This window comes from Armigeres subalbatus, chromosome 3 (genome assembly GCF_024139115.2).
Source record: "Armigeres subalbatus isolate Guangzhou_Male chromosome 3, GZ_Asu_2, whole genome shotgun sequence".
Lineage (NCBI taxonomy): Eukaryota > Metazoa > Arthropoda > Insecta > Diptera > Culicidae > Armigeres > Armigeres subalbatus.
The window spans coordinates 247,846,637-247,870,923 of record NC_085141.1 but is presented as its reverse complement, the minus strand read 5'-3'; the positions used below and the strand labels follow the sequence as shown (position 1 = coordinate 247,870,923).

The window sequence follows — 24,287 nt, the reverse complement described above, 5'->3', positions numbered from 1 at the left end:
AAACGACAAAGCCGACTTTGGCGAGGGCCTTCTGGAGATTGGAGAAGTCACGCAGTTTTGGTCCAATCTATGGGAGAACCCCGTCATACACAACGGCGACGGGGTGTGGATGGCAGAAGAAGAGCAATATTGTGGTGGAATTGGAGACATGACCACTATCAACGTGACCGCCCAAGACATACGTGAGGCTACCCGGTATACCAGGAATTGGGCTGCACCAGGACCCAATTTTGTGCATAATTTCTGGTATAAAAAACTCTCAACGGTCCACGGGCGGATGGCGGAATGCTTCAACACGGTACTAGATAACCCCGGGCAGCTACCGGAATTCATCACTAGGAGTGTCACTTATCTTCTGCCGAAGGATCGGAACACGTTGAACCCAGCCAAGTACAGACCAATAACGTGCCTTTCGAGTCTGTACAAAGTGCTGTCATCGGTAATAGCGAGGAGGGTGCAGAACCATTGCGACGTCAACAACCTGATGACCGAGGAACAAAAAGGTTGTCGACGTAACACACGAGGCTGCAAGGATCAAGTCATCATTGATGCAGTCGTTGTTGGGCAGGCCACCCACAAGCAAAGAAACCTGAGCATGGCGTATATCGACTATAAAAAGGCATACGACTCAGTACCTCATTCGTACCTTCTTAAGGTGCTGCAGTTGTATAAGATAGACGGTAATGTCATCAGGCTAATGCAGCACGCTATGGGGATGTTGAGCACATCCCTAGACATTACCGACGGAGAAAAGGTGTTACGGTCCAGGACTCTCAGCATCAGGAGGGGCATATTCCAAGGCGATACCTTTACTGCCCTTCTACGCATAGTTGTCCCATGTTAGTTTTTGTGGATTTTGACTTTTCACCATAGAGCAGTCTATTTTGATGTATACTTTTAGAAAACGCTAACAGATTTCGAACTTTGTTCGGAAAATCATTGAAAACAACATCAAGTCTATTTGTCCCATTGCTTAATTTCTATGCATAATTGTCTCGCGGTTATTAAATTCATCATTATGGCGGATTCTGTTATTTTTCGGAGCAACACACATTGAAATGGCATTTTCTGTCTAGATCTTGCAATCTTAGCCTGTTGCACTGGTTTAATGGGGTCAATTTGTACAATACTCATTCTAAGCGACATAATCACTTCAACCACGTGGCAGGTTCACTTCCATAGATAAAGCATGTGGAGACATATGTCAATCGCAGTAGTCATTCACGAAATCATGCATTGAACGGGACTGATATCCGTAGAAACCATAAAACAAGTGCTCGATTTCTCGGCATAACTGTCCCGCCAAACTATTTTCATGATCGTGGTCGCAAATTCTATTTGTGAGTGAAAAATAAGAATTATTTCAATGAAATTAAGTCTTCTGAATAGTTCTGTGATGTAATAATCTTATATTGCATTATGGTTATACGCCAGCAATGAAAATAAGTGTTTAATTTCAAATGCCATTTTCTCATTTGTCGTTTTTTGAATTTGGTACAAGCATGCGTAGAACGGCAGTTTAGTCCTCTATGGTTTTGCCTTGACATGAACCCAACACAACTATGACTATCATTTGATGAGTGGGGAAAGGAGTACAAACATTACCCACACCTTCTTTATGGACGACTTGAAGCTGTTTGCGGAATCTGTGGAGAAGCTGCACCAATTTCTGCGGCTTGTAACGGTATTCAGCAACGACATCCGGATGGAGTTTGGTATCGATAAATGTCGATCCATACATCTACACCGGGGTCACCTGGTGGATGCCGACAGTTTCCGCGTCAACGAACAGGAGGAGATTCGGAACATGGTTGAAGGCGAAACGTACAAGTTCCTTGGTTTCCTGCAACTGAAAGGAATTCGCCATACGACAATCAAGAAAGAGCTGCAGGAAAAGTTCTTGCATCGTGTCAACGGTATTTTGAAGAGCCTCTTGTCGGCCGGCAACAAGGTGAAGGCGATAAACACGTTTGCCGTGCCATTGTTGACATACAGTTTCAGGGTGGTGAAGTGGACCAAGACTGACTTGGAGGCGTTAGAACGAGCAGTACGAGTGGCGTTCACTAAGCATCGCATGCGCCATCCAAAATCGTCCATTGAGAGAGTCACCCTGCCACGTACAGTAGGAGGAAGAGGGGTCACCGATATACAAACACTATGTGTTTCCCAGATCCAGCAGTTGCGAAGATACTTCGTGGAAAGCCAGAACCGCCACGAAATCTACCGGGCTGTGTGTGAAGCTGACCACGGATTCAGTGCCCTGCATCTGGCGCAGGAGGACTATCAGCTGAATTGCGACATCAAATCTGTCGACGAGATGATCGCATCGTGGAAGCAGAAGGAGTTACATGGGACGCACCCCCATCAACTGGAGCTGGAATATATCGACAAAGCGGCGTCGAATACGTGGCTGGTGCGGGGTGAACTCTTCTCGGAAACAGAAGGATTCATGGTAGCCATCCAGGACCGGGTAATTGCGACGAAGAACTATCGGCACTATATGTATATTGCACGAAAACGTGGAGGACCGCTGCAGGAAGTGCAATTCAGTAGGAGAGACGATCGAGCATATCGTGTCCGGGTGTCCAGCCTTAGCTGATTCAGCCTATCTCGGTTGCCATAGCGAAGTAGCCAAGGTTGTACACCAACAGCTTGCTTTAAAGCACAACTTGGTTAACCAATTTGTCGCCTACTACAAATATGTGCCTGATCTGGTTCTGGAAAATAGTTTCGTGAAGCTGTACTGGGATCGCGAGATCCTAACGGATGTCTTCCTTCGTGCCGACAAAATGAATGAAGCGGGTAACCCTCATCGACATTGCTGTACCGCTAGACCATAATGTCCAAACAACATTCTCCAACAAGATAACGAAGTACCACGACTTGGCGGAGGAGTTGAAGCAGATGTGGCACCTGGAGGACGTGCGTATAATTCCGGTTGTTATCTCAGCATCTCAGCGTCCCGAAATCTCTTCTGAGATCCTTAGGAGAGCTGGAACTATCTCATAACCTCCATAGCATCCAAAAGACAGTGGTTCTTGTAACTTGCAGCATCGTAAGAAGATTCCTGAACCACCATAACTAATACATCCGGTGCAAACGTTTATTATAGGATTTTAAGTCAACCGGCGAATGAGATCCACAGAGCCTAATCCCCTTTGGCATTCAGATTGCCCGGGGTAGGTGAAAATTCCCAGCACGCTTGCTGAGGAAGTGCCAAAACTCTATAATAATAATAATAAGAAGAAGTGTACTTCTAGCTTTAACAATATAGGTAGTGAATTTGTTTTACAGTGTCGTTATTTATGAGAAGTTTTTGTTATTTTTTGGTTTGGCGAAATCGGCGGTTGAAGAGAATGGAATGCTCACAAGTTGAAGCCAAGAGACGTTAAACGTCGTTTTTCGTCTCCAAATAATTCCTTCAGCTGCAAAAAAAGGAAAGGTTTTTATCATCATATTAGAGATTGTGAAGAAATGGAAACATTTTGGGTAATACGATCATCCCGGTGCATCTGAATACATAACATCCGAGAAATATGCAAAGTATTGCAACTATTGATTCAGAAAAAATATTGTAAGCTCTTTTTAATGGAATGTATTCAACCGTCTAAGACGAGTTAAGTAACTCCATTTAATTCCACCAATAATTGGTGGAAATGAATGGAGTTACTTAACTCGTCTTAGACGGTTGAACTATTGATTGTCAACTTAAAAGCATTTCAATTAAATGCCCTGGTTATTGAGTGTCTTCTGTGTATCATTTCATGTGGATTCTGTTGAATTTACACAGATACAAAATCAAATATAAAACATCTCCAACTCCAATGCTTCGTCCCCTGACGAACAAAACTCTTCAAACTCAAACATACAAATTCCATCGCTCAAACGATGAATCACGTTCCAGGAATCCACGGAGCACATTTTTCATTGAGGATTGAGCCAAGGCAGTTGCCTCGCGGTATTACACATTCAAACGGTTCAAAATAAAACCAGCCAAAACCAAATCAGTGCAGCGCCTGGAGTAGGACCATTGAACCTAATTCAAACATCCGGTTTTGGCGGCGGTCAAAATGGATGATGCTGCGGGCTCATTCCTTCGTTTGCGCTCAGCCTGTGTCGTTAGTCGCGTCGTCGGTTCCAACCTCGATCCATTTCGTGTTCTGCCCCGTGGGTAGCGGAGCCTTGGCGACTCACAGCGTGCATTCATTGTAGGACCATCGCCGGTTAATGGCAAACTACGGTGAGGACCAGGCAGGGTGCATGAAGTGGAATGATTCAGACTCGACGTTCGCTGTTGGTTGAAATGTGGCTCATCTCCAGAGAAATTTAATAGTTCTCATCTATCGTGCCCCGATGAGGGCTGTCTCTCGACGCGCGGGCAAGCATACATTGTATTATGTTAAGGAAAGACTGCTGAACAATGCTCTGCCAGACTGGAGAACATGCTGCTGAGGATGATAAGTTTATATTTCTTCTACTGGTAAATACTTGATGAAAGATTGGAGAACACAATGAAAAATCTAATTTAACTAGACATTTTTGCTGTGATTCATTCCCCTTAACACAAATTCAACGTCAGATAATGATAATTAATCCAAGTACATATTATCAAACTATTTTATGTAATGTAGGTATCTAATAAACACATTAGATACAAGATACAATATCGCATTAGCAGCCATGAGCATTTCACACGTCATTTTTTGTACTGTGCTATCCAACTGGGAACAAAATGCTGAAAACTTTTCATTCAAGCTCCCGCATAGTTGAACTGGGCCGAGACGACATACGGTGCGGTGGTAGAGGGGAAGATTCGGTTCTACTCGCAGTGGAGCTATGTATAATGGAGTCACACATATCGCATTCCAGAAAACTTGTGCGCCCGTAGTTGGTAAATAGTTGCGCTGGGCCATAGGTTGTCGGAATGTGAGCTCGATTTGATCCGTCGACGATGAAAATACGTACCTGAAAGGAGAGAGAACAGAAAATAATTGGTTACTTTTGCGAAGATTGGAATGCACTGACGTACATTTGCCAAAATAGTTTACAGAGAAACGGCGTATAATAAATTTTTGAATCAGTCTATTCCACTGAGCGAATTAAAATTTAAAATTCATTAGGACACTTGTAACATCCGATCGGACGAGATTAATCATCATGTTTTCTGCTTTATTAGGGACCATTAGCTTACATTAGTGCCGGTTCGGGCAGCCCAATATACGGACAAGGGGAGAAGTGCCAGAACATCCGGTCTCAGTTTATTCACCGAAACCCATCACTTTCGCTAATCTCTCCCCGTTGCAAGCTTTCAGTTGTTGAAAACTCGAATAATTTCGAACTGCCATACCTCCCAACCTAGCTGCAAGGTTCTAAAACAAACGACAATGCGAATGGGAACGAGAGGGACTGGGGCACACATACACAAAACCACACTTTTCCATCTAAACATTATTCATATATGGATGTGCGGTTTCGAATAGCTCACAGGTTTCCCTGAATGGTATCTAACTCTATACGGTTGGAACCCCTTCTCGTCTTGCCACCGAAGCTCACATTGTGCATAATTAAAAATTATTCAATAATAAACATTTAAACATTTTCTGCCTCGCCTCTCCCATCTTTCCCGTGCGCAGTGCATGGCAATCCGTTTATTCGTTCGCATGTTGGTTGGGGTTCCCACCGTGTGTGCAGAAAGATGGGGTCCGGTCTGGTCTGGTCTGGCCACGCTTCAGTCGGTCGGTCCAACAACAGGCAGAGTAGGGGCTCGTGCTTGTCAGAATTTCCATATCGCATCCATACTGGGCTTCGTACGTTCCTCCATAGGAATGCTGTTGGGGAGCCAAAGGTGAACATAAAATGGAAATGCGTCCCATTGTTCTTGGATGGTTTGCAGCAACAACGAACGGGTGGGGTGGAGGGCAAACTTCAGTCATGAACTTGAGGGTCGTGGTCGCACGGAAGTTCTGGGATTGCACCAGAGTAGCTTCTACGAGAAAGGAACAGATCCTGGTGGTTCAGATTCCCGTAAAATGTGGCTTTGATGTTTGGGCTTATTTTTTTATACTAAATAGTAGAGTGTTTTGAGGGGTTTCAAAAATAAAACTGCTGTAAACGCCACATTTCTTGACCGATTGAAGTTTGCTCCAAAAGCTTTAAACCGAAGAACAGAATCCGTTTGTGCGTTGCAATTATTGCACGATTATCACACCGTTAAAGGCGTGCTGTATGTCGGAGTTTAGTGCTAGAACGCTATTTCCGGGGGTCACAACATTGGTGCCGTGACCAGGATAGCGTTTCTTTGGAAATTTCCGACGCCAATAAGCCATTTGGGTCAACGGACAATTGGTTTGGCGCCATTCTCGGAGAATACAAAGGTGAAAGGCGCCATAGCTATAATCGTGAATTCACTGGGGCTGCCAAATATCGCACATCTGGAACTATTGGGCGCAGCCATAGCTGTTTTTGGAGTTGGTTTCGAGGAGAGATTGAATAATTATTCAAGGCTTGTTTGACAGGCCTACAGGGTGAGGACCTGTCTAACGAAATACATTTCTCTATTAATCTCTACCTGGTCATTTCTTGGTTCTACTTCTTTAAACTACTTCGACGGAGTTTTCGGTGGCCGAATTCTTCAACGTGCAATTTGGACAACTGGTGGATGATAAAGGACAATCTAGGGCTCTCTGAACGCTAACGAAGTAGACGGCTCTGTGCAAGGCGCATTAACGCTCGTAAGGTGTTTCCGGCGGTGTTTGCTGACCAGAATATTAGTATACAAGGCCTTTTAGACAGGCTCATCAGGTGAGTCCCTGTCCATCAAACGTACTTTTTTTCTGGAAGGTGCTTCGCTGGTTTAATTTTACAGCTCTCGAGCTTTCGTACGGTGTTGCTGGCGGTGTGGACCATTGATCCCAGAGATTGTATTATTGTACAAGGCCTGTTAGACGGGCTCACCAGGTGAGTCCCTGTCCATCAAATATACTTTCTCTGTAAGGTGCTTCCCTTCACACGAAGGGAGACCCGACGACGAGAAAGAAGCGTTCTATGCACAGCTGGAGCAGACATACGATGGATGCCCACTGCGGTACGTCAAAATCGTCATCGATGACATGAACGCACAGGTAGGAAGGGTGGAAATGTATAGACCGGTCATCGGACCGGATAGTCTGCACACCGTATCGAATGACAACGGCCAACGATGCATAAACTTCGCAGCCTCCCGCGGAATGGTAGTCCGAAGCACCTTCTTTCCCCGCAAAAATATCCACAAGGCCACATGGAGATCACCTAACTAAGAAACGGAAAACCAAATCGACCACGTTCTAATCGACGGTAAATTCTTTTCCGACATCACGAACGTCCGCACTTACCGCAGTGGGAATATTGAATCCGACCACTACCTCGTTGCAGTATGCCTGCGCTCAAAACTCTCGACGGTGTACAACACGCGTCGAAGTCGGACGCCGCGGCTTAACATTGGGCGGCTACAAGACGGTAGACTAGCCCAAGAATACGCGCAGCAGCTGTAAGTGGCACTTCCAACGGAAGAGCAGCTAGGCGCAGCGTCTCTTGAAGATGGCTGGAGAGATATTCGATCCGCCATTGGTAGCACCGCAACCGCTGCACTTGGCACGGTGCCCGCGGATCAGAGAAACGACTGGTATGACGGCGAATGTGAGCAGTTAGTTGAGGAGAAGAATGCAGCATGGGCGAGACTGCTGCAACACCGCACGAGGGCGAACGAGGCACGATACAAACGGGCGCGGAACAGACAAAACTCGATTTTCCGGAGGAGAAAGCGCCAGCAGGAAGATCGAGACCGTGAAGAGACGTGCTCATAACGCACGAAAGTTCTATGAGAAATTGAACCGTCCACGTAAGGGCCACGTGCCACCTTCTTACAAACGAGCGTGAGGTGATCCAAAGGTGGCGGCAGCACTACGAAGAACACCTGAATGGCGATGTGGCAGACGAAGATGGCGGTATGGGGATGGACCTGGGGGAACGCGCACAGGACAAAATTTTACCGGCTCCGGATCTCCAGGAAATCCAGGAGGCGATTGGCCGGCTGCAGAACAACAAAGTCCCTGGGGTTGACCAACTACCAGGAGAGCTATTTAAACACGGTGGTGAGGCACTGGCTGGAGCGCTACACTGGGTCATTACAAATATTTGGGAGGAGGAAGTTTTGCCGCAGGAGTGGATGGAAGGTGTCGTGTGTCCCATCTACAAAAAGGGCGATAAGCTAGATTGTAGCAACTACCGCGCAATCACATTGTTGAACGCCGCCTACAAGGTACTCTCCCAAATTGTATGCCGTCGACTAGCACCAATTGCAAGGGAGTTCGTGGGGCAGTACCAGGCGGGTTTTATGGGCGAACGCTCCACCACGGACCTGGTGTTCGCCATTCGCTAAGTACTGCAGGCAGTGTTGTAAAATGTCATTTGCATTCGTTTCTCTAATTTTCCCAGAACTTTTTTCAGAAGTTAGCTATTGATTCTTGATATATGACGAACTTATAGTGCCTAAATGTGCCTACAACTTTGTCCAACAAGACGTTGCTGTAAATATGTAATCTGGGGCGTGGGAGGCAAAATGTCATTCAAATGACATTATGTCAAATGACACGTGACATTTTGGAGAGTTTTCACTCTCCAGCCTTAGATGTTATAATTAGAGCAATGTACCCTTGAACAAAAATATAGCCCTACTCAAGCTTTATGAGTACATCTAAAATTATGATGTGAATTTTACTTCTGAAGAAAGTTATTACCAAATTAGTCAAATGACATGCAGATGACATTTTACAAGCCTGACTGCAGGAATGCCGCGAATACAACGTGCCCATACATCATCTATTCATCGACTTCAAAGCCGCATATGATACAATCGATCGGGACCAGCTATGGCAGCTAATGCATGAACACGGTTTTCCGGATAAACTGACACGGTTGATCAAAGCGACGATGGATCGGGTGATGTGCGTAGTTCGAGTTTCAGAGGCATTCTCGAGTCCCTTCGAAACCCGCAGAGGGTTACGGCAAGGTGATGGTCTTTCGTGCCTGCTATTCAACATCGCTTTGGAAGGGGTAATACGAAGAGCAGGGATTAACACGAGTGGTACAATTTTCAATAAGTCCGTTCAGCTATTTGGCTTCGCCGACGACATAGATATTATGGCACGTAACTTTGAGAAGATGGAGGAAGCCTACATCAGACTGAAGAGGGAAGCTAAGCGGATCGGACTAGTCATCAACACATCAACACATCAACACAGTACATGATAGGAAGAGGTTCAAGAGAAGACAATGTGAGCCACCCACCGCGAGTTTGCATCGGTGGTGACGAAAACGAGGTGATAGAAGAATCTGTGTACTTGGGCTCACTGGTGACTGCCGAAAATGACACCAGCAGAGAAATTCGGAGACGCATCGTGGCAAGAAATCGTACGTACTTTGGACTCCGCAAGACGCTCACCGATCGAATAGAGTTTGCCAATCTACAAAACGCTCATTAGACCGGAAGATCTTTACGGACACCGAGACCTGGACGATGCTAAGCCATTGGAGGACCAACGCGCACTGGGAGTTTTCGAAAGGAAAGTGCTGCGTACCATCTGGTAATTGGGGTGCGGATGGCAGACGGTACGTGGAGGAGCAAATGAACCACGAGTTGCATCAGCTGTTGGGAGAACCATCCATCGTTCACACCGCGTAAATCGGACGACTTTGGTGGGCCGCGTACGTAGTCAGAATGTCGGACAGTATTCCGGTGAAAATGGTTCTCGTCAACGATCCGACGGGCACAAGAAGGCGAGGTGCGCAGCGGGCAAGGTGGATCGATCAGGTGGAAGATGACCTGCGGACCCTCCGTAGACTGCGTGGTTGGCGACGTGTAGCCATGGACCGAGCCGAATGGAGAAGACTCTTATATACCGCACAGGCCACTTCGGCCTTAGTCTGAATAAATAATAATAATAATAATCAACAAGCTGTCAAATTGCATTGTCGCGTCGCGTAGCATCGCACGTCGCGTTTACTTTGGCTTGCCGCTTATTCGTGGAAATTTTATATTTATTTATTGCTTGTATCCTGATTTATTTATTTCCTATTCTTTATGGAATTTTTTTAATTTTTAGAGGAAGTTTTTATTTTAGTTGAAAAATACAATTTTTATTATAGGGTACTGCACGGACGAATCTTTTTCTCTTTTGTTCATAATGAAATTTGGCATTTACTGGCTCTGTTGTTTTCTGATTTCTAGTGAGAAAGAGACAAAGCAGTCCGTGCAGTGCCCTATAAACTAGACGAACCTGCCCGATCTTGCTCGGCTTGTTTTTTTTTGACCTTACTGTCAAATTTTCAGTTGATAGTGGCGTCGAACTCTAGATCGATTTCAGTTGAAGTTGATGATTTGCTTCAGAACTCATAAAAACGTAATATTTTTACATTTGTTCAACTTTCCCAGCACAATGTTCTATTTTTCCATTTATTAAAACTCAGCAGAGCCCAGAATACTTAAATCGGTCCATCCTTTCAAGAGGTTCGGAAGCCTCCTTTCAAGAGGCTCGGAAGCCTCCTTTCAAGAGGCTCGGAAGCCTCCTTTCAAGAGGCTCGGAAGCCTCCTTTCAAGAGGCTCGGAAGCCTCCTTTCAAGAGGCTCGGAAGCCTCCTTTCAAGAGGCTCTGGAAGCCTCCTTTCAAGAGGCTCAGAGCCTCCTTTCAAGAGGCTCAGGCCTCCTTCAAGAGGCTCAGGAAGCCTCCTTCAAGAGGCTCAGAAGCCTCCTTCAAGAGGCCTCAGAAGCCTCCTTTCAAGAGGCCTGGAAGCCTCCTTTCAAGAGGCTCAGAAGCCTCCTTTCAAGAGGCTCAGAGCCTCCCTTTCAAGAGGCTCGGAAGCCTCCTTTCAAGAGGCTCGGAAGCCTCCTTTCAAGAGGCTCGGAAGCCTCCTTTCAAGAGGCTCGGAAGCCTCCTTTCAAGAGGCTCGGAAGCCTCCTTTCAAGAGGCTCGAAAACCTCCTTTCAAAAGGCTCGAAAGCCTCCTTTCAAGATGTTCAGAAGCCTCTTTTCAAGAGGCTCGGAAGCCTTCTTTCAACAGGCTCGGAAGCCTCCTTTCAAGAGGCTCGGAAGCCACCTTTTAAGAGGCTCGAAAACCTCCTTTCAAAAGGCTCGAAAGTCTCCTTTCAAGAGGTTCCGAAGCCTCCTTTCAAGAGGCTCGGAAGCCTCCTTTCAAGAGGCTCGGAAGCCTCCTTTCAAGAGGTTCAGAAGCCTCCTTTCATTAGGCTCGGAAGCCTCCCTTCAAGATCGGAAGCCACCTTTTTAGAGGCTCGAAAACCTCCTTTCAAGAGGCTCGAAAGTCTCATTTCAAGAGGTTCAGAAGGTTCCTTTCAACAAGCCACTTTTTGAGAGGCTCGAAAACCTCCTTTCAAGGGGCTCGAAAGTCTCATTTCAAGAGGTTCGGAAGGCTCCTTCCAAGAGGTTCAGAAGCCTCCTTCCAAGAGGCTCGGAAGCCTCATTTCAAGAGGCTCTCAATTCTCCTTTTAAGGGGCTCGGAAGCCTCATTTCAAGAGGCTCGGAAGTCTCATTTCAAGAGGTTCGGAAGGCTCCTTTCAAGAGGTTCGGAAGCCTTCTTCCTTCCTCCTCAATTCTCCTTTTAAGGGGCTCGGAAGCCTCATTTCAAGAGGCTCCTTTGGAAATAGTGGGCATTTTGTCCTTCCGTGGAAATTTGATGAACTTCTTGTGATAATTCTGATTAATTTATCGTCAAAATTTGGATTAATTTTTCCTGGGAATGATTGAACACCTGGTGGAAAATCGAATGAATTTCTTGTCAAATCTAGGATAAATTTTCCATGGCAATTAGGATAGAAATTCCATGGAAATTCTTCTGAGGAAATTGGATGAACTTTTTGTGGAAATTCGGATGATTATCTCGTCAAAATCTGGGGAATTTTCCGTGAAATTTATCATAAATTCCCCGTGGAAATTGGATTATTTTTTGGTTTAAATAGGACAAATTTCTAGTCAAATTGTTTTATAAGTTTCTCGTGGATATTCATTCTGTGGAAATTGGTTTTATTTCTAGTAAAAATTCGGGTTAATTTTTTCGTTTAAATTCAGATGCGTTTTCCGTGGAGATTTAAATGAATTCCCCGTGAATACTGGATGAACTTCTTGTGAATATTCGGATGAATATCTCGTCAAAAATCTGGTTAATTTCCCGTGAAATTTTGGAGGGATTTGACGTGGAAATTATCCCTTAGAAATTGGATAAACTTCTTGTGATAATTCATATGAATTTGTTGCAAAATTTTGGATGAACCTTCCGTGAAAAATCTTCCGGAGAAATTGGATGAACTTCTTGTGAAGTTTTGGATGAACTTCTGGTCAAAATTTGGACGAATTTTTCTTAGCAATTCTTCTATGGAAATTAGATAAACTTTTGTTGAGATCTGGATGAATTTCTTGTCAAAATTTTAATGAACTTTTTGTCACTTGTCATAAGACGAGTTTGTACTATTCCATTTAATTCCGCTACTTTATTGTACCTTTTCCAAATACGTATTTCGACCTCAACAGTAAGGCCGTTTTGAGGTCGAAATACGTATCTGTCAAAGGTACAATAAAGTATTGGAATTAAAAGGAATATAGGAAAAGTACAAACTCGTCTTATAACAAGTGAATACATTCTACTAAAAGCTTGTAATAATTTTCTTATCAGAACTTTTTGTGGAAAATTAAAAGATTTTCTCGTCAAATTTCAGATGAATTTGCTATGGAAAGTTGGATTAATTTTCAATTAATTTTCCTTAGAAATTGAATAAAATTCGGATGCATATCCCATGGAAATTTAGATGAACTTCTTGTCAAATTCGAATGAATTTCCCGAGAAAGTTTTTTCGTGGAAATGTCATGAACTTTTTGTGGAAATTTGGACAAATTTTCATGGAAACTCAGTTATAAACTTCGTTATACAAACGGAGCGGACGATCGACTTTGTGGGAGGTTCCGATGCTGTGCTGGCTTCGGTCACCCACTAAAATGAGGAAGAGCTAAGGATCTGCTTTGAACTGGAAAACACCGAGGAGCTGTTAAGAGTGGTGCAGGTTAAGAAAAAGCCATTTCCTGAAGCGGGTCATCGGTTGGAGAGGGAGGGGTGTTTTGTTGGTTTATTTTGTCACAGTGAAACGCTCTGTCAGAGAAGAATAGATCACGAAGTTGTGGTGTTAATTTGGTACAAATGTCTTAAAAACGAATGCACGAAATGCCGGAGTGGGGCAGCAGACAATTTCCCACTGCTGCAGATGGAAAGAATCGTTATCCTACGTCAATAAAATCTACTTTGGAATATATTTTCTTTCATTTCCACCGTCAAAAGTCAACCTAAACTGCACAAGAACCCGTACTTATCAAAACTATTAGCAATGAATGGCTTTGGTGCACACATCCTCTGTCTTTCCTTCTTTCCGTCGTCATTGGCATCGTCACCGTACAGGGCTTGCAGGGGCCAGGCCAGAATAACTTTGCATAAAAGCCCCCCAATAAATGTTGCCTCTTCATCATTGTCTGGTGAAATTGCACACAAAAACCTGCTGCTGCACTTCTCCAGTTCGGCGAACCAGCCGGGACCGGCTCGAACCACCACCGTACCGTGTAGATGGGACGGCAGACAGACATTCGTGATTTTTGCCCCCTGGAACAGGAAGAGTCTTGCTGTAAATGTCTTCTACGGTGTTTTGACTCGATTTTTACCATTCTGTTTCGAATTCCGAATAGTGCGAGCTGAGTTGAGAACAATAATTCAGAAGTGTATGCCAAAATGGTTACATATTAGTTAATTAGTAGATTTGACAATATTTAGGTGCCTCACGCTTCACGGTAGCCACAATTTTATGCAGTCCCGTTTCATTAGGTTGAAAGTTGCTCTTCGTCAGAATTAGACGAAGTGTTGTGCGGGAAGGAATGGAGTCAGTACTAAGGTCCCATGGCTGTAATTTATTTAGGAACTTTAACAGTTTGGAGTCGTCGTGGTTCGTGCTTGTTGCCTTATAGTCCACTACGTTTCCTGGCAGAGAAACAGTAACGTCGTTTACATTACACCAGCAGCGAAGACTCAGTTAAGGCAGAATAGTTTTATGCAGTGCCGTGGTCTGACCAAGCGCAATCGTTGGTTAGTTCGCCAAAACGGAAAGCAGAAAAGCCCATAAAACAAACTGCATATAAAAGTGGGGATAATGAAATTTGTAAGCGATTCCTCCGCTGGAATTGATAATGAGATCTGGAAGCAGGATGTCGAAGTTTTTGGCGAAGAATTTTTTATACGGTATTTAAGTGTCAATTACTTTAAGAACTTCTTAGAAATGAAATTCTGAACATAATTACTCACAATTCCAAAACAAACACCAATATACGTCATGTGAAATCATGCCTTTCTTGAGGGGTAATTGCTGTGTTTTTACTACATATTAGATTTGGCAAACTGACATTTTTATAAAACTGGATAAGGCCTAAATCGCCGATATTATTGAACTCAATTTGCATCAGTAACAGTCAAATGCATTCTATAAGAAAAATGAAAATATAGAAAAAGAACAAATAAATTTCAAAACGGATTTTGGGCTTGGCTTATGTATTTTTTGTCTTTCCTGTTCTGACACATGTTCGAGTCGTGATGGATTGGATGCAAGCCTAAACCTTATCTGGGAGATTGCAGTGATTTATGGCCTCGTACCAATAAGATAAACAACGGAATTGATAACACAATAACGAATGTTTTCATTTCTACGTAAGCCCGTTTCGACGAACACCCTAATCAAGAATGATAACGCACAAATTGAACGAATTCATTTTTCATTTGCTTGCCCAGATAATCCCCGAGCAAGTTCAAGTACCTCTATTACGGAGCTGGCATTTCCCCTTCTTGGTAGGAGCTTCTCCCGCGCAGTTTCGTTTGGTGTCTTCCGGAAATGTTCCGCAGTCGATCATTGCCGCCGCTTCTACCGGAGAGGGCCGATCGGAAATTCAACAGCAAACGTAAAAGTTCTAATGGTGATTAATGGTTTTCCTACGCACATCACGCAAAATCATTTTTCATTTTTTCTTGCGGGGAACTCGTTCGACCCAATTGCGTCGCGTTTCAAACATACACACAAACGTAGTTACATACACACCAGAAAAAGCACACGAAATGGAATTCGATGACGAGCGATGATGATGATGATGATGGTGCGGATGACGAACAGGAAGCCGAAGAACCCAAATTGGGGAGGGTGTTGCTGAAGATAATTAAAAGTTTATCCGCTGTGCCCGCGAGACCAACAACTGTCACCGAAATTAGGCACATGACCGGAGGCGGTTCCAGAGAAAAAGTTCCGATGTTGCGATGGAAACTAAATCCTGTCCCTGGTACCACTCTCAATCTAATTAAAACGGGAAGGATTTAGATTTCAGTTGACGGTCGAACGAGCGAAACGGGGAAAAGCATGGGAAGCGGTTCAGATCTGGGTGCAGTTGGTTCCATTGACGTTCATTAGAATGCTACGATCGGGATGAAATCGGGGAATATCAGCGAATATAATTGGGAATCGGGATTCGAACGTCCCCTCGTCAAAGCACTTGCATAGGGAATCAAGCATTAGGGGTGGAGTCCGGCGGTGCGTGACCATCCGTATCCGTATGAACACGTGTCAGTGGTGGAGGGCTAACTGGCGGATAGGAATCCGATGATGGATGAATGATTGACAAGTACTTATTTGTATATTTATTAAAAGTATGCTCAAACTCAAAATTAATTATATAGCTTCCTAATGTTAAATATTGTTCAGTTCTGGCACAAAATCTATTGAGTGAACGTGGCATCGGATTGATTTATTGTGTCTGAAATGCTATTAAGACCTGAAGCATGTAAAATGTTTAATTTTGTGTTTTTGTTTAATTTTGTGTACACGGTTTTGATTTACAGATCAGACTCTACTCGATCAGAGAACTTTGACCAATATGATAGGTAATTGCATCCCAAGGTGCAATCTGATGTGCTCAACTCACACAACGCTGACGAGGCCAAGTTTGCTTCGAGAAGGGAGATAGCGTGTGGAAACGTCGGCAACAGTGTCGGCTGGATTTAGTCCCTTCGAGGGAGCCCACCCAGCATTATGGTCGCGCCGACGGGCAGAGGGGTCCAATTCACCTTTGTGGGACGTGTAGAAATCGGAGCGGACGTGTAGCTATTGAGCCCGTTGGACTATCTACTACATCCAGGTATCCTACATTATTGGTCCTTCGAGCCGGATTAGCTGAGGTTCGTACCAGACAAGCTTCGATCAACGTTATTGGATTTAGTGAACAGTTACACAATTCACATCCTCTTCCGACCAGAATTTCTTTAATGACGAGTTTGCATTCTGGAGTCTTTATCCTTCAAGACGAAAACCAAATGTTGAAGAACAAAAACAAGAAATAACAAAGGATCGAAAAAGATAAAACGTAGAAAAATGTTGAAAAACAAAAACAAGAATGAAAAAACTCGAAAAAAATAAAATGCAGAAAGGGACAGAAGGTCGGAAGGACTAAAGGTCGAAAGTGACAAAAGATCGAAAATGATAAAAGGTTGGAAATGCCAAAAGGTCGAAAAGGACAAATGGTAAACGGAAAAGCGAAAAAGAAAGTAGAAAGAAAGAAGAAGTAAAAATGAAAAAGGAAAAAGAACTATGGATGAAAGAAGAGGGAAGAATAAAAAAGGAAGGAATTGAGGAAGAAGGACAAAGAGAAGATCCATTAATTACGTAACGCAAAAAATGGCAATTTAAAAAACCCCGGTAGGTTTTCATACATTTTCTCAAAATAGAATTTCTTCAATATACCCTCCAAGAATAGTTTAATAAAATCTTTCAAGAACTCCTTAGGATTTTTCTACAAAAAATACATAGTGAATTCTTCTAAAAGAATAATATTCCAGCGTCATTCAATAAATTTTTTTGAGTATCTTGAGGAGTTTCTGTGGGTATTTCAGAATAAATTTCCCGAGAAGTTTTCGGAGAAATTTTGAGGGAGTTTACGGAGGGATTCCTGGGAAAATTCTTGAAGTGAATTCCGCGGAAATTGCAGGATGATTTTCTATAATACGAATATTACCTCAGCGGCGATTTATTCTAAACGTGCAGTTTTATTATAATTGGTGTAATGGTAATTTCTCTCCCCATTTCGACCCCTGAATCCGGCCCTGGCCAAAATTTCAGAAGGTCAATTTTAATTCCGAACAGAATTCTTTGAGCTCCTTATGTGTTTTCATAAAGATTGATCAACCGCATGCCTAGTTCCATTGTAATTGGTATTAGGGCTCCTGCTGTCCCCATTTTGACCCCTGAATCCGGCCCAAGTCGAAAACTCAGAAGGTCAATTTTAAGTTCAAACAAAATTCTTTGAGTTCCAGATGTATTTTTATGAAGTTTGATCAGTCGCATACCCAGTTTCATTACAATTGATGTTATGGCCACAGCTCTCCCCATATTGACCCCTAAATCTGGTCGAAATTTCAGAAGATCAATTTCAATTGCAAACAGATTTTTTTAAGCTCCCGATGTATTTTCATGAAGTCTAAGCAGTCGCATGCCCCGTTTAATTGTCATTGGGTTGGGAGGAATTTGCAGAAGGAACTTCCTGGAGAAACTTCCTAAAGGAACTTCTTGTAGAAACTTCCAGAAGAAATTTCCTGGAGGAACTTCCTTAAGGAACTGCCGTGGGAACTCCTTCAAAGAACTTCTAAAGGAACTTCCTGAAGGAACTTCTGGAGGACTTCCTGAAGGAACTTCTGCAGGACTTCCTGAAGGAACTTCCGAAAGACTTCCTGAAGGAACTTCTGGAGGACTTCCTGAAGGAATTTCCTGGACGGACTTCCTGAAGGAACTTCCTAGAGGAACTTTTTTTTCTCCTTTATTTAGGTGATTTCTGGAGGAACTTGCAGAAGGAACTTCTGGAGGAACTTTCTGAAGGAACTTTCTGAAGGAACTTCCTGAAGGAACTTCCGAAGAAACTTCCTGAAGGAACTTTCGGAGGAACTTCCTGGAGGAACTTCCAGAGGAACTTTTTGAAGGAACTTCCAGAGGAACTTCTTGAAGAAACTTCCAGAGGAACTTTGTGAAGGAACTTTCGGAGGAACTTCGTGAAGGAACTTCCGGAGGAACTTCCTGAAGGAACTTCTGGAAGAACTTCCTGGAGGAACTTCCGGAAGAAATTCCTGAAGGAACTTCTGGAAGAAATTCCTGAAGGAACTTCCGGAGGAACTTCCCGAAGGAACTTCCGGAGGAACTTCCCGAAGGAACTTCCGGAGGAACTGGAGGAACTTCCTGGAGAAACTTCCTAGAGGAAAGTAATGGAAGAACTTCCTGGCGGAACTTCCGGATGAAATTCCTGTAGAAACTTCCGGAGGAATATTTGGAGAAACTTCCGGAGGAATGCCTGGAGGATTCCTGAAGGACCTTCCGGAGGAATTCCTGGAGGAACTTCCGGAGGAATTCCTGGAAGAACTTCCGGAGGAATTCCTGGAGGAACTTCCGGAGGAATTCCTGGAGGAACTTCCGGAGGAATTCCTGGAGGAACTTCCGGAGGAATTCCTGGAGGAACTTCCGGAGGAATTCCTGGAGGAACTTCCGGAGGAATTCCTGGAGGAACTTCCGGAGGAATTCCTGGAGGAACTCCTGGAGGAATTCCTGGAGGAACTTCCGGAGGAATTCCTGGAGGAACTTCCGGAGGAATTCCTGGAGGAACTTCCGGAGGAATTCCTGGAGGAACTTCCGGAGGAATTCCTGGAGGAACTTCCGGAGGAATTCCTGGAGGAACTTCCGGAGGAATTCCTGGAGGAACTTCCGGAGGAATTCCTGGAGGAACTTCCGGAGGAATTCCTGGAGGAACTTCCGGAGGAATTCCTGGAGGAACTTCCGGAGGAATTCCTGGAGGAACTTCCGGAGGAATTCCTGGAGGAACTTCCGGAGGAATTCCTGGAGGAACTTCCGGAGGAATTCCTGGAGGAACTTCCGGAGGAATTCCTGGAGGAACTTTCGGAGGAATTCCTGGAGGAACTTCCGGAGGAATTCCTGGAGGAACTTCCGGAGGAATTCCTGGAGGAACTTCCGGAGGAATTCCTGGAGGAACTTCCGGAGGAATTCCTGGAGGAACTTCCGGAGGAATTCCTGGAGGAACTTCCGGAGGAATTCCTGGAGGAACTTCCGGAGGAATTCCTGGAGGAACTTCCGGAGGAATTCCTGGAGGAACTTCCGGAGGAATTCCTGGAGGAACTTCCGGAGGAATTCCTGGAGGAACTTCCGGAGGAATTCCTGGAGGAACTTCCGGAGGAATTCCTGGAGGAACTTCCGGAGGAACTTCCGGAGGAACTTCCGGAGGAATTCCTGGAGAAACTTCCGGAGGAATTCCTGGAGGAACTTCTGGAGGAATTCCTGGAGGAAATTCCGGAGGAATTCCTGGAGGAACTTCCGGAGGAATTCCTGGAGGAACTTCCGGAGGAATTCCTGGAGGAACTTCCGGAGGAATTCCTGGAGGAACTTCCGGATGAATTCCTGGAGGAACTTCCGGAGGAATTCCTGGAGGAACTTTCGGAGGAATTCCTGGAGGAACTTCCGGAGGAATTCCTGGAGGAACTTCCAGAGGAATTCCTGGAGGAACTTCCGGAGGAATTCCTGGATGAACTTCCGGAGGAATTCCTGAAGGAACTTCCGGAGGAATTCCTGAAGGAACTTCCGGAGGAATTCCTGAAGGAACTTCCGGAGGAATTCCTGAAGGAACTTCCGGAGGAATTCCTGGAGGAACTTCCGGAGGAATTCCTGGATGAACTTCCGGAGGAATTCCTGTAGGAACTTCCGGAGGAATTCCTGGAGGAACTTCCGGAGGAACTTCTGGAGGAATTCCTAGAGAAACTATCGGAGGAATTCCTGGAGAAACTTCCAGAGGAATTCCTGGAGAAACTTCCGGAGGAATTATTGACGTGATGCCGTCACCGCTGGCTGGAAAATATCTATCACAGGTCTTTTGCAGAGGATAAAAGGTAAAGGAAGAAGGAAAGAGGAATAAGAAAGAAAGAAGATAGAAGTAAAAGGACAGAAGGCAAAAGAAAAAACGACTAAGCAAGAAGGAATAACGAGGAAGTAACAAGGAAGTAAGATAATGGAAGAAGAAAGAAGAGAGAAAAATCAAAAGGATGAAGAAAAAAGGAAGGAATAAGGAAGAAGAAAGAGCGATGAAGGAAGATGGATGAAGGAAGAAGGACAAAGATCGAAGGAAGAATGAACAAGAAAGAAGAAAAAAAGTAGAAAGAAGGAGGAAAAGGAAGTAAGAAAAAGAAAGAACGAAAAAGGAAGACGGGAGATAGTAGAAGATTGAAAGGAGAAGGAAGAAAGAAAACGGGAAACTAAAATGGATGAAGGAAAAATATAGAAGAAATAAGAAAGAAGGAAGAACGATGAAGCAAGATGGATGAAGAAAGAAGGGCGAAGACCGAAGGAAGGAGGAAAAGGGAAGAAGAAATAAAGAAGAAAGTAGAAGGAAGAAAAATAGAAAGAAAGAAAAAGGGAAAAGGAAGAATGAAAAAAGAGAAAGAAAGAAGGAAAAGGGAAAAATAAAAAGGATGAAGGAAATAGAGAGAGGGAAAAGAGAGAAGAAATATAAAAGAAAAATGACGAAGGATGAAGGGAGAAAGAAGAAAAAAGAAGCTAGGGAATATGAAAGAAGGAAGAAAGGGAAATGGGAAAAATAAGAAAGATGAAGGAAAAAGAGAGAAAGAAGAAGTATGAACGAAAAAAGGACGAAGATTTGTGGGGGCCCGGGGTCACGGCCCCCCGACCCCCCATAAATGTGGCCCTGCGGTATATAACACTATGGGTCTCCGGGCCATCTATAAAAAGTTTGTTTTTGGACCGAACATATAGCCTTTATACTTTATATAAGGTACACCGGGGCAAGTTGAAATGCGGGGTAAGTTGAAACGGAATCTGTAATTTAGATCAACAATGACCGAATGCCCTGATTATTTTTTTCAACCAATTACTCCTGTTCGGACGGTCGGATAGAAATGAAACCGTTTTTGGTAACCAACCCAAAGGATGATCAAACTGTAAAGTTTAATTAAAGTTTGAAATTTAGTTCTTTGTCTTACAAATCTTTACCGTTACTATAAAATGCTTTACTTACAATTTTAAGTTTATTTTCCTAGGCTTCTTTTCTCACTTCACCTTCCTGTTTTGCTCTGTTTCCCTCTTTTCTTCCAGCAGTGTGTCGAATGTTCGTCCTTCTATTATGTGGATTGTTCAGAAATGATTGAGCACCACTGTACTGTCTTGCACCCGTATTGCACAGCTGTTCATTGAAGCATAATTTTAATTCACATTTATTTCATGTTTCCGATCTACTTACGGTATGCGTGATGTGATCGTATGACCAGATTTATGCAATTTTCTATACGATAATTTCTTTAATCTATACTCTTCCTCAACTTTTCATTTATCCATAAATATTATTCACTTTCAACTTCTAACTTTTGTTTATGTTCCTGTTATATCTACTTTTACTTTTTGCTCACCTTTTTCTTCCTTCTCTGTCTGTCAACTGTCACCCAACACGGAAAAATTGAAGAACCTACCCGGTAAAAATCGTTTACTCATTAATGGGTACTTTTTGTCTGCTATCTCTTTCTCTCTGCTGAAAAATTTACCCATTTCGGGAGAATAAGTGGATTTACTCATTTAAATGAGTAGATCCACTTATTCTCTCAAAATGGGTAAATTTTTCAGCAGAGGGAAAGAGATAGCAAAAAAAAAGTACCCATTAATGAGTAAACGTGTTTCTCAGTGTATTTTGTTAGCCAAACGTTGATCGTGACTTGGCTGCGTACATGCAGTGTCGCCAGGACAACTCCCCTAAACGCACCTTCTGACTGCCATTCCCGGAGGATTGCAGCTACTAAAAGCAATCCCTGCCATTGTTTATTTTTCACCTTTTGCAAAGTCTAAACCAACTTTTTTGCGTGCCAATGAAACAGGTCTCAAAATGATGTTTGGAAGAGTTTTTTCATCAAATTTTCACGGTAGGTAATCATTCAATGTTGAATAAGCATAATGATTTTGAAAAATTGATGGTATATACGTTTTAATTTTTGTATTTTGCTCGTTTGATATTGCTCCGCATTTTCAACCCATCGGGGCAAATAGAAATGCGTGGTGCGGGGCAAGTTGAAACAACGGTTCAATACGTCACCCTCTCAGCTTAAATTTCCAGAATTCAACATGGTCCGTAAATACATTCGGAAAACAAAAATTAATAGAAAGGTCCAAAATTCTGAAAATTAATTTAATAAATTTCCGTCCATCTTGTCGTGAATGCAACCCTCCTACAATCTCCACTAAAAATTGAATGAAAAGGGGGCATGTTTAAGCTGCACGGTCTAGTTTTGAGATTCTTAATCGTCTTTGCCTCGCTGTGAGCACTGGCTCTCAAAAAATAAAACATAGAACATGTAAACATTTCGCTTACTTTCACTTCTTCAGCCCCCCTTTCTTCAATCGAGGGTCTAATGGGAGATACGCTGGTTAATTAATGTGGATTTATGAAGATGCCACAGCCGAATTAATCACGCGTACAATTCAAAGAAAAGAGTAAAGAATATCAAAATCTGGAATGTGGCTTTTATGCGAGTAAATATCAAGATGAGACAACACAAGTAGGATTTAATTTTCAAATTTCTAGGACAAAGACTACTATTTTATCAGGGTTTTAGGAGATAATTTTAAGCTTATTTCTGGAAGATAATCAAAATCATCAAAAATTTACATGGGACTCTTATGCGAATCTTGGCAGTATAGTCACCTTTACAACCTCGTGCATCTTGAGTCACACTGAGTACATATATTTTGTTTTTGATACGGTACAGTTAGCTTATGTCTGTCTGTATACAGCGCAGTGTTTCAACTTACCCCGATATGCGGGGCAAGTTGAAACGATGCATATAAAAAAAATATTTTAGTATGCAAAATATTTATAAAAAAGTTTGGTAAGGTTGCTCATTTTTTATGTATAATCTTTGGCCCGAACTAGCAAACACCGCAAGCGGATTAAAAATTTATCAAAGGGTTAATTTTTTACAGCACTTCAAAGTTCAACTTTGAAAAAACCGTTTCAACTTGCCCCGGTGTACCTTACGAGAAAGGCAAAACAAAGCACCAATAGTCTCCATGAGTACTTTTCATGCGAAAAAGATCAAAGAGCCTACGATTTTTCATTTGGCTGCCTTAGATGAAGAAAAGCGTTATGCTCGCTGTCGGACGTCACCGCTCCGCCAATGATCAACCAGAAGCCAGCGGACATTTACATCGGACATCAGAAAACTCCTACTAAATGCTGATTATAAAGTAAAAATAAAACCATTCACAGCTGATCACATAGCTTGTCAATAACATTGTTTAACCAAAACTTCTTGCTGGAACAATCAAATCTACTCCTATTAAGTAATCGACATCAACATTCGTAATGGTTTAATCATTGTCATTTTCACGACTCAGTTGTCAAACAAATGTTTCACTTTTAATCTAAATACCATCCATTGTCCGCGAAAAAAAAACACATCGCCAGTAAACAAAACACCTTCTAATTAGCGTATCCCAGTCAACTGGCATTCGTTCCGTACCACGCGTTGAGCGGTGTGGGGTGGCGGCCCGTCCCCTGCGTGTCCAAATTTGCCATTATCTCGCGGTTTTCTGTCGCGCTTCGCTTGTTATAAATACTACACTAAACCCATCATCATTCATCGTTGCCTCTGACTGCTGAAAAAAAACTGCCATTAGATGACAAACGGTACCGGTTGTAAGCTCGGTGCGCAACTTACTCACTCGGCTTCTTTTTTTTGGCACCCGCAAAAGCATTCTCCTCTGACATGACGCCGCCCGGTTCGGTGGTCGTAGGTTTTAGCGCATTCATACTAGCCGAGCGCGCGCGCTTACGATGCGGTCGTAAAACGATAGAGGAAGTAAATTTGGCAAAATAGTCGAAACAAATGCAGTACTAATTTGCTAACGAAACACATTTAACTGTTGATCGTATAGTGAGATACAGCCAAATAGGCGCTCCAGTGGCGGTTCATAAAAGCGTTCCAACCAATCGGTGGTTTCGGTAATTTTTTTCTTTGCATTATTCCGTCTATAAAATATATTGAGTTATACAGATAACTCAGTTAATTTGGACTACATTCATTATTCGTTCTGACTTGTGAACGTTATGAACATAATGTTCATCCATAA

The 24,287-nt window shown here is 43.3% G+C and overlaps 2 protein-coding genes across 3 annotated transcripts in view; both read right to left on the bottom strand.

Annotated features, from left to right (window-relative positions):
• LOC134223259 (zinc finger protein jing homolog) overlaps positions 1 to 24,287 on the bottom strand; it is a 443,857-nt gene that overhangs the window by 308,447 nt on the left and 111,123 nt on the right. The gene's annotated exons all lie outside the window — the stretch shown is intronic.
• On the bottom strand, positions 4,585 to 23,757 carry LOC134223261 (uncharacterized). 2 transcript variants are annotated; one of them, XM_062702415.1, is made up of 2 exons: positions 23,678 to 23,757; positions 4,585 to 4,965 (listed from the first exon to the last, which is right to left on the bottom strand). In XM_062702415.1, the coding sequence occupies exons 1-2, from the start codon at positions 23,731 to 23,733 to the stop codon at positions 4,614 to 4,616; spliced, it is 408 nt and encodes a 135-aa protein (XP_062558399.1). In that variant the 5' UTR covers positions 23,734 to 23,757; the 3' UTR covers positions 4,585 to 4,613. The 2 variants fall into 2 exon arrangements, with proteins under 2 accessions (XP_062558399.1, XP_062558398.1); XM_062702414.1 differs by lacking the exon at positions 23,678 to 23,757 and adding an exon at positions 5,192 to 5,318.